Source organism: Cardiocondyla obscurior, linkage group LG03 (assembly GCF_019399895.1).
Source record: "Cardiocondyla obscurior isolate alpha-2009 linkage group LG03, Cobs3.1, whole genome shotgun sequence".
Taxonomy (NCBI): Eukaryota; Metazoa; Arthropoda; class Insecta; order Hymenoptera; family Formicidae; genus Cardiocondyla; species Cardiocondyla obscurior.
In genome coordinates, this window is record NC_091866.1 from 2145195 (window position 1) to 2160684 (window position 15490).

The 15490-nt window shown below is 48.3% G+C and overlaps 1 protein-coding gene across 1 annotated transcript; it reads left to right on the plus strand.

The window, feature by feature from the left end:
• Positions 1-1814: 1814 nt before the first annotated feature.
• Dhit (Double hit) lies at positions 1815-14616 on the plus strand. Its single transcript, XM_070675400.1, has 5 exons — positions 1815-4277; positions 6890-7197; positions 7841-7852; positions 8475-8883; positions 10097-14616. The coding sequence occupies exons 1-5, from the start codon at positions 4269-4271 to the stop codon at positions 10334-10336; spliced, it is 978 nt and encodes a 325-aa protein (XP_070531501.1). The 5' UTR covers positions 1815-4268; the 3' UTR covers positions 10337-14616.
• The last annotated feature ends 874 nt before the right edge of the window (positions 14617-15490 follow it).

Below are 15490 nucleotides of genomic sequence, written 5' to 3' on the forward strand. Positions count from 1 at the left end.
TCAGAAGTCTGCTTCAGCCGATAAGCAAGCAGTCGACCAAACCGACCGTTTTCCAGAACCAGTTTGGGCTCTGGGGTCGGCATTCTTGCCGGGTTCCCTACCGAGAGTACGAGAAGCGCTGTACCAGCGGCCTTCATTTACATCCCGGTCGGCGTTACCATGCGTAACGTTCCGTGACGCGGGTCTGAAATTAACTTCCATCGCGTCGCTTCGTTATCGCGCGGCCGGAGGCCGCCCCTCGCGCTGGATCGCTCACCGGGCGCAGCATCCGAGCGGTGCATGCATCTGCATCCGCGTCCGAGAGTCGCAATTGAGGAGCGACGTCGGCGTATTGATCTTCCCGCCCCAGCTTCAGGCATTCCCTTACGCTCGCGCGTCGTCGCCCGTCTCTTCCTTACGTGGACGCGAGGCGGAAAAAACTCACGGAGGGATGATGATGTCTGGTATTGGTCGCGGTCGCCGTGATCGATCGGACGCGGCGCCCGCAAACGGAAGGAGGAGAACGGGCGCTTCTCGCGGCCGCGTGAAGAGAGAAATTTCCGCTCTCGCGCCATGAACGCGGAACTACTTAACTTAAAAGCCGCTAAAACGGCGACGTACCAAGGTCGTCGGCACGCCGGTCGCGAGGAACGGAGGTGGGAAAAATGAGATTTTCCCTCGAAAACGCAATATCCCTAAAATACACGCGGAGAGGATTTCCATAAAAATCTGAGCGCGACGACGACGACTACGGTGGCGGCTCGTGTCTATTTATTTTCGCGCATAAACATCTCCTTTCAGAATGCGACGGTATTTATAATTACGTGAGAGCTTTGTATCCATATTTTGCAAAAATATCCTCGCACCGTTGCCACAAATGCGTTTTGCTTTCGCTTTCTTCTAGTTCTCTTATATCACTTTTATTATTAGCTGTTTATTAATCTATTATTAACTGCGCTTTATATAAGATTTAAAGTTCATCGAAAGTACAGCAGTCACAATCTGTCAGGAATATATATTATTTTAATTTTCAGCACTCCCGACCCCGTCAGCTCTCGTTAAAATTGACGCAGGATTAAAAATTGTAAATTATTATTTTTTAAATAGAATTATATTTGATTTGAGAATTATACGTAATTCCATTAACGAAGAGACTTATTTAATTAATAATAGCTTAAAAATTATGAAAGGTTGACATGAAAAAAATATAACGAAACGTAAAAAAACCTTAACAAGATTTCCTTCAGTTCTTCCATTTAATGGCGAGAAGAGAGGGGCAAAAAGTAATTATTAATTTTTTAATACCATACACTTTCGCGCTTCTACTTGTGTGCCGAGCCGCTAAAGCTTGCATTCGAAAAGCACGACAATTAATTTGTCCCCCGGGTATTGACTATTCCGTCACGGGTGTTGTCGCCAGACGTTATCATTTGAGGGATCTTCCAGCGTCTGTAACATTTCCGACCGGTCCCGCGCTCTCGCAGTATCTGGCTCTATCTTTGATCCCCTGTTCTCCACCCTGAAATCGCATGCACGCGGATTTCCGTCGTCGCGACCGGTCGCGCGATCGCTCGTCGTGACGGCGCCTTGTCTCTGCGATCAACGGGTCATTCGCACGTTAGAATCACGAAGCACGAGCACCGTCGCCGCGTTCGCGGCGCTCGTGCATCGGCCGATGGCTTCGAGCATCGCGTTGGCGTCGGCGTTCTGCGATGGTAACGGCGTTGGCGTCGGCGTCGGCGTCGGCGTCGGTCTGCGGAAAAGCGTCCGCGTCGGGTAGCTTCGCGTCGCGGCGCTTCGCGTCGGCGTCGCTGGAATCGTCCGCGAGACTGGCGGACAGTGGTGGCCAAGGCACCGTATGAGCGCGTGTAACCGCCATATTGGCCGAACTCCGGACGACAGCTCCTCGCGGGTCGCGGGGCTTTAAAGCTTTCCGGTGGCTTTCCCGATCGTTGCCCGCGTTGGCCCGGCCGGAATAACGATAGAAGACGTACGTAAAAGTGGCGCGAGAACGGGCGATTCTTCGCGCGTAGGAGAAGGCCGCGAGAAAAGGTCGCGTAACAATACCGGACACGTCTTCAAACGTCGCATCGCGCAGTGAAAAAGAGCTAGAGAGAGAGAGAGAGAGAGAAAGAGAGAGAGAGAGAGAGAGAGAGAGAGACCGAGAAAGATAAAGATAAGATACAACACGCGGACGCAACGGTGATAGTGTTCCGAACACTCAAAGCGAGGGAGAATTGCGTCGACTGATCGCGATTCAAGCACCGATGACAACCTACCCTGGGCGTGCCTCTCTCTCTTACGAGTCCTATCATCCGAGAGCCGTTTTAATCGGGGCTGGCTCTCGCGTCGGATTCTCTCTACACGTCGTTTCTGTTCCGTCACATTAATTGACGGCAGCTGATGCGTTCCCGAAACGAAGATCTACGGAACGTCGGTGTGCGTTGAAACAAAAAAAAAAAAAACCGGCAGCACGATGCACGTTAAAATTGCACGGGGGAGGCCCGCCAGCCTCCGCGATTACTACCGATAAATCCGAACATCTTCCCGAAACGAATCTTCCCGAGAAGGTAATCCGCGCGACCGGCTCCGTGGACGTAACGCTTGAGCCGGAAGTCTTCCGACGGGATACCGAGCGGTCAAGCAACGAGAAACGAGCTCCGAGATAGTCTTCAGCAGTCTACTTTGCCGGCGTAACAACGCGCGGGTCTTCGTCTCTCCCTTTGGTCTCGACTGCTGCAAATCAATAACCGGCGCATCGACTCCGCTTCACTTTCCCTCTCTCTCTCTCTCTCTCTCTCTCTCTCTCTCTCTCTCTCTCTCTCTCTCTCTCTCTCTCTCTCTCTCTCTCTCTCTCTCTCTTGTTCTCTTGTTCTCTCTCTTTCCTGTCTGTCTTACCAATATTTCACGCTCTTACTTTCAACGCTCTTTCTGATTCCTGACCAAACACGCCGACATTCTCTATTCTCCTTCATCTTCGTCTCCTATTCTCCACCTCGCGCCTTCTTTTGCGCTCGCGCGCGAAATACGCGACACGGGCGCCTGTCAGCGCGATCAACAACATCAAGAATACAGGCGTCAGCATCAGCGACGGTTCGAGCCAGCGGCGAAGACATTTAAGATTTGCCAGCACCTCGCAACATCTTCCGACAGGCGCGCGAGAGCCTATTTATAATTCCGTCAAGCGCGCGGCACGAAGAGCGAAAATCGCTGCGTCGTGCGCGCGTCCACCCCGGGTCAATCACGAAAGGAGAAAAAGATATGTCGACGTGAAGTCAGCGCTGGCTCGAGAGCGTGGCACGGCGCGACGCAGCCGCACCTTTAAAACCGCGTAATCGAGAAATGTGACGAGCCGATCGCGTGCGACGTTCTTGCCGTCGTCATAAAGTTCAAAGATTCGGACACGGTTGGTTGACCGTTTCGCGGCGGAGCCCGAGACGCATACGTTCCGATCATATTGCGTTCATCCCCGAGAGTAAACGCCATCGGCATCGGAGGGATCTCTACTTCCTGCTCCTTTCCGCCGTGGGTCCTCGCATCCGCGCATTCACGCCTGCCTTTCTCTCTGTCTCTCTCTCTTTCTCTCTTTCTCTCTCTTTCTTTTTCCCCCCTGTTCTCTCCTACCTCTCGTCCGACCGACCAGTCGATCCGCGCGCGCGGCTGTCCCGTTAAGAGGAAGGGTGGAGGGCGCCGCGAGAGGGTGACAGTGGTGGAATGGTATCGTGGCGCGGGTGGCATTAACGAGGAGCATCATCGAGGGAAAGGCGACGGACAATCGGTAGCGGCAGGAAGCGGAAGAAGGCGGGAAATGGATGAAATATCATGCGCGACGTCGACGACGTAACCCTCCGCTTCACGTTGGAGTCCGCCGTTGTTCAGTGTCGTCGCGCGACGTCGCCATCACCGTCGACGTAGTAGCGCCTCGCCCGATCGCGAGGCGAGGAACCTACACGGCGGTTGGCCGCTTTTGGTGGTGCGCGTACCTATGTGTCCGTCCGCGTGAAGGGTTCGTGCGCGCTGGGCTGTTACGCGCTTTCGGCCAAAGGGCACTGATGCGCGCTGGGAGCATGCGGGCTTCGGGCGAGGCCCGGCGAGGCGGCACCGCGGGAGGACCGGGCTAAAGGAACGATCGCGTATCGGAAGGGACACTCGCGTACGCGGGCACGGTGCGTCCGCGGCCGTGCCCGCACCCGCGCCCTCGCATCTCGGCGTCGCGCCGGTCACGCGCCGATTAGTTCGTTCCCGAGGACGCGGAAAGCGAGCTGGGCTCGCTTTCGGACGCATGGAACATGATAGAGGTAAGGGCCAAAGCGTTAATCGCGACTACGCGTTTCCCCTCACACCCCGTCCCTTGAGAAGGGCACAAGACTCAGCACGGAATAGTAATGGAGTCGCGCTGATCTTCGCCGTAAGCCAGCTCGACTCGCTGCCGTGGTGGTGCACAATGGCCCTTGCGAATCTCCGACGAGCAATTTCGTTTCCGCGATACGCGAGATCTCCGTAGCCGCGACGGTAAATATTCTACGCGCATCCCTGACGCAATTGACGATCTAATTTTTCAAGCTCATGAGGCCTTTTTTTTAATTCGGTAACGCGCACGTAAACAAGGCAGCCAGATTGAATATTGAAAACCAATTGCATTCGACCGTGCTTAAATTATCTCAATATAGAATTGGATTATTGCAAATTAGTTCCGAAATAGCGTGGTGCAATAACGGTGAACGGAAAGGGACTCTATTATGGCTGGCTGAAAATCTCGCGCGAAATACCTGCAGCCGTTCGTTCAACGCTCACGTACGGGCATAACAAATTTCATTTATATGGATATGCGCATACGCTCGCCCCGATCGAAATAAATTCACGGGATTATCGGGCGAAGCTCGCGTGGAGGGAAACGGGGGTCGCACGTGCTTCGCGATTGCGTGCTACGTTAAGCCGACATACCATTGGGCCATTGACATGTTGACGCAGCTATGCGTAAACACTATCACCGTTTCAGAACCGTTTTAAACGCAATGACAGTGTTTGCGGCCGAACGCGTAATGAGAAAGAATCGACATTCAAATTCGTCCCCGAGAGCTGTCGATCCTGGCTCGCGCTAAAATTCACTTCTCTGCAAACAACCTAATAATTAAGCAATCGATAGGAATCAATAAATAACTCGCTCCTTATTTCCATTAGAAATAATTTATTAATAATTTTTAGGTAATTATATATCTTAAAATTAAAAAAAATTAATGATTTAGTCTCGCAGGTACGTGGCTTGAAAATAATTTCAGCGTACTTGACGCGTTTTTTTTTACATTTCTCGCCGTACTCTTTAAACCGCGAATCTCTCGTAATGCCTATCGAAAGGTGCATAAACCGCGATGCGCCAGCCGGTTTTTGCGCGCTTCGACTTCCGGTTTCCATTTCCCGGTAGCTCTAAATCACCGGCGCTCGTGTGGATTCGCGTCCGATTTACATTATCGCGGTATAAGCGACCCCGATTGTCGATCTCGTTCGATTTCCCGTCCCCGGTTGCACCGCCTCGCTCTTTCTTCTCCTCGCACGGCTCATTCGTATGCACCACCACGTTTACTCGCGGATACACGTGTATACTTTACGCTCGCTGTTTATCAACCGCTGCCCACATCCCCTATAAGCGACTGTCCGATGTAGTCGTTATCGCGCGAGGCCGCACGGAGAACGGGTCATCGATATACGGCGCGGTGTAAAAATAAAAGGGCCGCACGCGGTTTACGTGCATCGTGTACAGGCGCACGCCCCAAACTTCGTTCCGCGAATCTCCGCTGCGTTACGAAAGAAAGCGGTCGAGTCGCGCCCGAATCTCTTTCTCGAGGCTTAGACGCCGTAATAAATTTATATCCTCCGACTTTTCTCCGTTTATTCAAACATTTCTCTTTCGAATATTAAAAAATACAGGGAAGAACTCTTAGTGACGCGCGGTTGATTTTCTTCAATACGAGCTCTCGACGGTCTCTCTCGTTCACAATTTTTTTTATATTTTTCTTTTTATCGCTGCAAGTTTAAAAAGAGGCAGGAAAAAAAAACCGGATTATCGGGCTCGTTTCTCCAAACCTCGGACGTGCCGCGAACGGAAATTGAGAGATGTCGAAACTTATTAAGGAGCGATCGGAAATACCGATTTCGAATTGAGATCGCGTTCTTAAATATGGCATTAAGAGTTTAATCCTCTCCTTAGACTTTCTCCGGGAATCCAATATCGGTCAGCTCAGCCGTCTGGCTATCATGAATTTTAAATACCGGAGACCTCGAACGGAACAGCGAACGGAAGAATAATAAATCTCCGGCTACATCTCTCACTTCGATATCGCCGGGCCGCGCTGAAAATACAAGCCAATCGATACGTGCAGCTGAGCGTACGACAATCATATCCGAACTAATTGGTTGCTTTTTGAGTGCTTATGTGTCAATTATCGTGCAACCAGCTTATTTTCAATAAAACCGAACTTCATCGCACAGACGCAGATACTATTCTTTCCTTAAGATTTATTTATGAACCGTTTAAATGGGAACTTAACGAGCGCAGCTCTGCCTCGTATAATCGCAGCTCTCAAATAAAATCTCGTCCCGACGTGTAATACGAAATCTCGTGCTCTGAAAATCTTTCTGAATCGTTTTTATAATTATCCTCGCAATAAATATGATTTCGCGGCGATGCCGTTAACGTAGCGTAGAGAGTCTCGTCGTTATCAATCCACATTCGAGGGCGTGTTCCCGAAAGGATTTCGTAACGTCAGGTCCTACTTCGCGCAAACAAATCGCGGAGATCGACAAGTGATCCATTGTGTTCCGGAAACCACGAATTTAGTAGGGTTATTCTTGGCGGCGGGACAAGCCCGTTCGCACGTGTTGCGCGAATTCAGAGGGCGGATGTCGCTTCCAGATGTCGAGTGGACTTGGTGCTACCGCAATGGGGATCGGCGTTAGTCACGGAACCGGCGGCGAAGGTGTAACCGGTGGTTGTCGCCTCCGTGCCCAGAACCAGGGCCAGGCTTCGGGGTCCACGATGCAGCACAGTAATCCGCAACAGTCGTCTCAGCAGCAATCGCAGCAGCAGTCGCAGCAGCAGCAACAGGCGCCCGCGTCGCAGCAGCAGTCGCAGCAACAGCAACGCCAGACGGCCGGATTCACGGGCCGATCGAAGAAGGACAACTGTTGCCTGTGCTGGTGCTGTTGCTGCAGTTGCTCGTGGTACTATCGATCTTATCTGATCGCGTATCATACATCGATGCGATCAATCCGGGGAAAATTGCCGATTGATTGAAAAATCAACGGCACCTTGTTCCATCTTCATAACACTTGTTTAACATTTTTTTAATAATCGCTTTTTTACCTGAGAAATTTTTATAACTTTTTTTTCTTTAACTAAACAAAATATTTTTGCTGTTTGTTAGATTTTTAAAATTTAATTTATGTACGCTAACAAAATAGTTTTTTTTATTATTATTAATTTTTTTTTTGTTATAGTATAACGTTTACATTGATCGCACCAATGTATGAAACGTTTTATTAAATGATAAACGATACTCGATTTATGCGACAATGGACAAATTGTTGACGGGCACAAAGAATGGATCCCCGAATCGCGCGATAGCGAGTTACGGAAAAGTCAGCGCGCGGAGTTCTCATTGTAATCACCCGCGTAAGATACAGATGAAAACGAGCGGCGCGCGCTATTATCGTTATCGCGCGGCTATTTTCGCGCTTACTTCATCTACCGAACCTCTTGCCATTGAAACGATATCGGTCCATTGTCTCTAAACTCCCGCGTGTGATCCATTTATTGCCATGCAGACGTGCCTACATATTGCCTTTCTGTGTTTCATGCCGCAAGTAGGAATAAATGGTAAGCAGGCCACGGACTGCATGCGTTAATGCTTGTTTGTTATGCCGATGACGATCCTATCGTAATGCACGTTACGGCACGCAGAAAAACGGGGTTATGCACATACCACGCCGTCCTCCCTGCGCGAGCCATCTCCGCGGATTGTACTCTTTCTGGGCCGGCATCGACGCGAAAGAGTTCATCCGAGACGCAGTCGCATTTCTTGAAAAAAGCCCCGTAGTACACAGCCGGCGTAATCAGGCACAAAGAATCGGCCTCCCAATGACCCGGTTTTACGCCCGCCATCGACGCGACTAATATTTCCCATCGCGATTCGATGCCGCCCGGAATCCTCGCGTCACTTCGCATCTCGCTCCCGATTAAATTAACTATTTCGATCGCCAGCCTATTCATTATCATTCCTCATTGCACATTCGCCGGGAGTTGCATTCCTTCCCTTGGCCGGTCTCGTATTATATATCTCCTTATTTCCCGAGGTCACCGAGTTTGATATTCATTCCCCGCCGCCTGCCATTACTTTCGCGCCCGCATTCTTCCGCTCTCACTATTTCAAATTACTCTCACGTTATTAACAATAAGCGAGGGGTTCCCGGCGTGATTCTAACGTGCGCTGTCGTCACAGTTTGGCGGCGGTCGGCAACAATTCGACGGGTACCGGCGGCGCGGGCGATCAGGGAAAGAAGAAGGGCAACGCAGGGGTCGGCGGCGAACACGGCAGCGGCATCAGCGTCACCGACTTCGCGGGTGCAGGTGCGGGCAACGGTCTCGACGGCCTCGACGGCCTCGACGGCGGCCTCGAGCGGTGCAGCTTGGAAGAGGTCCGGGCCTGGGGCTCGTCCTTCGACAAACTGATGAAGAGCGCCGCTGGTCGCAAGCTCTTCAGGGAGTTCCTCGTGAGCGAGTACAGCGAGGAGAACATCGCCTTCTGGCTCGCTTGCGAGCAGCTCAAGAGAGAGAGCAATCCCGAGACGATCGAGGAGAAAGCGCGCTTCATTTACGAGGATTACATATCTATACTTTCGCCAAAAGAAGTGAGTCGATTAGAACACTTGGAGAATGAACAATATTATAAACGAGTATTTTTATATTAATTTACACTATCGGCAACAGTTAGTTATTTTTTTTTCAAGATGTATTCGCCCCTGTTTTTTTTTCTTTCTTTCTTTTTTTTTTTAATTGATCAACTCGGTTTGTTATCGCTTGCTTTTCCGCGCAATCATCATAGTTTTAATAAAACTTCGCTCATAGTGAAATAGAAAATAGCATATTACATTTTGATAACGAAGTGTAGTTATAAATATTTTACGCAGCGCTTGGAGGTACGCGATATTGACGCGAAAAAAGAAATGGTTTTTATTCCCCGGGAAAAATACGCTCTGCTATTAGTGCATGCGATCGAAGTCGAGATACTATCAATCCCTAGAAATATGTAAGCAGTCTCCAACGTAACCGTCTATGTAGTTATTAAAATAATCGCATCATGCGCAGCGTCGGGTGATCGGTATCTGGCTACTTTGAATAGCCCGTGCGATGCATTACAGGCGTTTGCAAATTTCACAGCGCAAAATAATTCCTTTGCTTCCAGAAGGGTTAGAATCACCGACGGTGGAATCGATAGGTGTTATCGCATGTGCCACCTAATTACGCCGTTTTATCGGGAAAATCGAATGTGCGCGGGAATTAAAAAGGAAAGAAAAAAAAAAAGAGAAACTGGGCAGCGAAATACAGTTTGAAGAGGGACGTACTTTCGCGATGCAGAGTTTCGTTTCACAAAAGCTGCGAATGCGCGTGACTGATTTCTTCCTTATTAACCGACTGACCTGGTGACCTAGTAACCGCTTTAACGACTTATTCACCCAAACGGGGCGAATGCACGAACCTGCTTTTTCCATTCGAACGTTACAGCAAATTGTACAATGCACGGTACAATTCCGTGCATTATTGCAATCGCTCAGATAATTTTACGAGATAACGTAAAAAAAAAAAAAGATGCCGAAGGTACCTCGCGCAACGTGCTACGGCCTATAATTCTCGGAAAGCTTTTTTTTTTCGTTATTGTCACCAGCTTCGAATATATCGGCGACCGGCCGTTTTTGCGATCCAGAAAGATGGTCGCAAAAATTGATCAAAGGGCTTACATATCAGCGGCCTATTTATTTTAGAAATGTATTGTACATTATTTTACAGATAGAAAATAACGCAAAGTTTTTTTAAACTAATCGTCCCTGTCGTTTGTGTTCGTAGGTGAGCCTGGACTCGCGAGTGCGGGAAATCGTGAATCGCAACATGGTGGAGCCTACGCCGCATACCTTTGACGAAGCGCAGCTGCAGATCTACACCCTCATGCATCGGGACTCGTATCCGCGATTCGTTAACAGCGAGCTTTACCGGAGGATGGCAAGAGTGACGAGCAGCGGTCCGCCCAGTCCGAGCAGCGGGCAGGAGCACAGCGGGAAGGCGAAGAGCAAACGGGGGGCAACGTAATCGTGATCGTGACGGTCCAGGGACGTCGGAGACGCGGACCAAGATCGTTAAAAAAAAAAACCAAGCATCTTTATCAAAGTCACGATCGGCCGGAGCGGTTCGACGGGGGCTCGCAACACCCTCCGTCGAAGCCGAGGAGAAAGTCGCCCGAGCGGACATGGCTGACGGGAGGCAGAGAGAGATCCCTCGCAAGAGGGAATCCCCCATCCCCTCGGGTGGACGACGGGCTTTCTGGCCTCGCGTCAGATTGCTCGCGCGGAAGCCGGGAGCTTGTTCAGTGATTCGCTCTTCCACGCGAAGGCGCAACGGGGCCATGTAATCGCGTTCGCCATTGCACGCGAGCCATTACGACTACCGAAGACGTTAATGATTATGATGATGATAACGACCGGACTGAACGTGCGACAAAAATCGCGATCGCGGTCGGTCGCGTAGGTCATAAGTCGCGGCGCTCCACTTTCCAAGGAGTTCGGTGCGGATGCACGCGGGACGGCGGATCGTAGCCGGAGGAAAGGTCGCGCGATCGCACGGGGATGGCGGGGCATCAATGCGAACACCATCGATCCTCCCGTGTCCATCGATCACCGAGCCCGGCAGTCTCACTCTCGTCGTACTTGTAACCCGCAAGCTCGAACAGGGGACCGACTCGGGCTCGCCTCTCCTTTCTCTTTCGCTCTTCTCGGCTTAAAAGCGAATTCGACTTGAATCACGTATACCTTATGTCTTTCACGAACCATTGCGAGTAGTCCAAGGATCCTCTAACTCTTAGCAAGCGTCGACGGTAAACGCAAACGGTGTCTTGCTATCGTTTTACCTCGCGAAATTCGCGCGTGTAAAAAGCGAAAAAAAAAAAAAAAAAAAAAATGTGTGAACGACACGATTCTAACTCAATTTGCCGCAGGTCAAGCAGACTGAAAGGGCCCGGCCGTTCGACTTCTAGGTCCAGCACGTTCGACAAAACGAGATGCTCACAATATAATACATTACTGTAATTAGCTGACGCGTTTTGGTGTTGAAGATGATGATCGTCACATATTTCTAGTCACGTCTGCTCGATCGAAACTCCGCGGATTCGCGAGTCGAGCTGTCGCGAAATAATGGACACTTGACCCGCTATCAGGACGCAATTGATCCCGAACGTATTTTATCGCGATTGTGTCCTTTGTGATCTTAAGATTAACGCGCGTGACAGAGATTCGTCGAGAATGTCGCGTGTCCTCGTGAATATAGGTTTAATCTGCTCAAGATCGAACTTACTGTTTTCTCTCTTCTCTCTCTTCTCTTCTCTCTGTTTCCCTCCCTTCTCTCCTCTCCGTTTATTTCTGCTCTTTTTCTCTCTCTTCTCTCCTGCTTTTCTCTTTCTCTTTGCATCTCTCTCTCGTTTCCGCGACGTTTATCTTCCACGAATGGGGGGGGGGATGAGGGGGGAAAGAACCGAGTCAACATCGTCACACAGCCCGCTGTAACTTCAGGGTAACGTATCATAATGCATTTTTTATCGCGCGCACTTTTCTATAATCGCCGGTAGTTCGCGAGTTTTTCTCCTCGGGGAAGACGGAGTTCCGAAATCGTGCGTGTTTGTTCGAAAAAGAAAAAACCAAAAAAAAATTAAAAAAATAAAAAAAAGAAATAAATAAAAAAAAAAAAATATATATATATATATATATATATATATATATATATATATAAACGAGGAGAGTGTCGAGAAAGAGAAAAGGAGAGAGAAAGGAAATCTTTGGCAACTAATATCTCGATTCGTTCGCTCTCGCGAATTTTTTACGGGTTACACCGATGGACAGGGATCTTCGCCACTTTCGCGTCATCTCCATGGTGAATATTGAGCTACTGCCAGCGAGAATACACCAAAGATCGAACGTGCGTCGTGAGCCAACCAACTTTTGACGACCGCCAAAAAGATAGACGACACCCTGCGCCGACACGAATCACACGCACACACGACTTACGCGACACACGCACGGTACCACAATTATACGCATACGGATACACGCGCACACACGTACCCACGCTGACGCGTACGCTCGTGTAGATCTAGTCATTGTCACGCGGAAACATGCAATCGTGGATAAAAAGGCCTAAATATGAGAGGAAACAAAAAAAAAAAAAAAAAAAGATACCAAGTGTCCCTCGAACTCGCGCGAAAAGTCGAGGCTGTCGCATCGAAATTGAACTATAGTCGTTGAGATGCACTGATAACAGCAGTAAAACAGTAGATACCGCGGAGAGAGACAAAGAGAGAGAGAAAGAGAGAGAGAGTGAGAGAAAGGTTTAACGAAAGCGACACTCGACGAAAAGCGGCGAGGCGTTGCGGTGCGGACGCAATCTTTTACCGCTAATTCATAAATCTAAGTATGGAATAGATTAAAATAAAAAATAAAATAAAGAAGGAAGACGCGACAAGAAACGCCCGAGCGTCGTCGACGTGCACAAGCGGTGCACAGACCCCCGAAAAAAAACCATAATCTCGCGCCGCGGCGTCCGCTCGCTATCAAAATTTCCTTTCGGCCGCGATGCGCTTCGACTCGAACGATCCACTTCACCCTCGGGCTTATCCCTCCGCTTTTGGAAGCGTTCACACGGACGATCCCTGTAGCGCGTTTACATCTGAGATCTCAAACGGTGCATAGCACACTGCGTTTGACAGTGACAAGTAACGCAAACGCCGCAGAGAGTCGTCTCGCGGTGTCGCGACGAGGTAGTTTGAGGCACGACTAATATTGAAACGCGAAGATTGATAGCCCGGTTTAATGTAAAGTATATCCACGAGGAAAGTTTCCCTAACGTTCGCACTTCGCGTTGGACGCAAATCACGCGAAACGAGTGTCAGATGTAGACCCGCCACCGCCACGCTTGGCACCTCGTCCTATCTCGCGTCACGGGACCGAATCCCTGCGCCGCGATCGGGAAGAGAGGACACGGGGTCCTGCAGGCTCAAAAAGAAAAAAAAAAAAAAAAAAAAAGAAAAGAAAAAAAAAAAAAAAAAGCTCGTATTACTCACGTACGTATTTCGTTTTTCCCTTTCCGAAACAATATACTCTCAGGAAATTCGCTGAAACGCATCGACGGACGACGTCACCCTCGCCGCGCAATGAAACGACCAAGACGAGCGACGGGAAGCTGGAGCGCATCGCGGCGCGCCCGCGCGATTACCACTCGCGACTATAGATCGGTATTGCACGTCGCGATGTAGGTAGACATGCGAACCATTATGCATAAGACGTAAAGCAAAAGACGCGCGCGGCCTTCCCCGAGGGTCAGCCGGGTGGCGCGGGACGATAACGCGAGCGCGCGCGTCTCTCTAGTCAAAATCGAAGTCGTCGGTATCGTCGCGAGCGGATAGCACAAGCGACAACACTCGCACAGTCAGTCAGCGTTTGGCTACTGCCCTGTAGATAATATATAGATAGGTATAATGAACGAAGAGGAATAATGATATATAAATATTAAAATATAAATATATATATATATAAATATATATATGTATATTATATATATATATAAATATAAAGAGAGAAGAAAATATATATATAAATATACAGAAAAATATGTGCTATGTTCCACATAGGTGCCGAATGCGAGCGTGCGAGAATAATCGTAAGGGAGAGAATGTGAGAGAGTGGTGCGCGAGTCTTTTTAATCTTCGATACTTTGTGCGACGCGAGGGCAGCCCGTTCGCCGCGACCGAAAAAAACGCGAAGAAGCCGCGGTGTCCAGCGGAGATCCTAGTCGATCTTAATTCTATTATTGACGCCGTGATAAAATAAAGAAAAAAAGAAAACCGTGGGCGGCAAGAATCGCGCGATACGATCAAGAAAGGAGAGGATAGAGCGACAACGATATAAGTAGGCGTAAAAGTCCCTTCGAGACGTGTAAATGCAATATATTATTATTATCACCTTCGTTATTACATTGTATCGTTATAAAGGAATTATTATTGCAGCTATCATGCGACTGTTCTTATCATTATATTTGTTGTTACGGCAGACCACCTTGTTTCACTGATTTTTCTCTTTGCTGCAACTTCTGCAAGCAAGTCGTAAGAAGTATGTGATATAGAAATTTTGTGATATAGAAGTTAAATGTCTTCTCCGGAGACACCCGGGCCCCTTCGCTCTCTCCTCTTCTGTCTTTAGCAGGGCTGTTCATTTAGGACCTCAACGCGACTTCCGGAGGCCTCGCGTCGGCATCGTCGATGAAATTAAGCGGTGAGATTGCTCGAACGTCGTCTTCACTAATAAACGCACAATTTTCTCAACCTTCGATCCCCTGCTTCTTTCTTCACGAGGTAATTCCCTTAAAATCTGTATCGGACGGAGAGGTAAGGGCATGCCAGATCCATCATCAGCACATTTGCGATCGTGCATGAATCTCTCCCGACTTTTTGCATACGTTAAACTTTCTAGCAATTGTTTTCGAGGCAATCTGCAAATATCTGAGATCAGGTAAGTGCCTTATAAATTTTTTTTCTCAATCGAACGGATGCGTTAAAATATAAATCTATTTATGAAACTCAATTTTATTACATTAATTTTTGCGATATATATTTGAAAGAAACATAAAAATATAATTTAATTTAACATCCCTCTTATACAATAATATAATTAAAATATAATAATTAGTTTTTATTATCTTCGAAGTATAACATACGAGTATAATATACGAAGCAGCCCCTTCCTTAAAGATAAGCAGCGAGAGCTGACTTACGTGCGGTTGACAATGCAGAAATGACTCGTGGTAAACGCGTCTAGACTCGGAACTAATTTTACATTTACGATACATTATAATAAAATTAATACAGAGCTTCAAAACGATAATTAAGTAAAATATTAATTTTTACAATAGTTATTTTATTTTTCGCTGCACGTGGAACGTTATTATTATTAGGTTATAAAATTGCATTTTGTATCTTCGAAAAAACATACTTTCAGTGTTTTTTTTTTTTTGTACGAGGGAAATGCATTCACGAACATCTCGTTATCGAACTAGCGGGATAGTGTGGGACTCTGAATAATTTTTAACAAATATTCCACTAAAATTCCTTCGCGCTTCTAATCTTCATACGCAGCACAATTCCTACAAATGGATCGATGAAAACTGACTTACGTACTGCTGTATAATGTATACGTAATATATTTA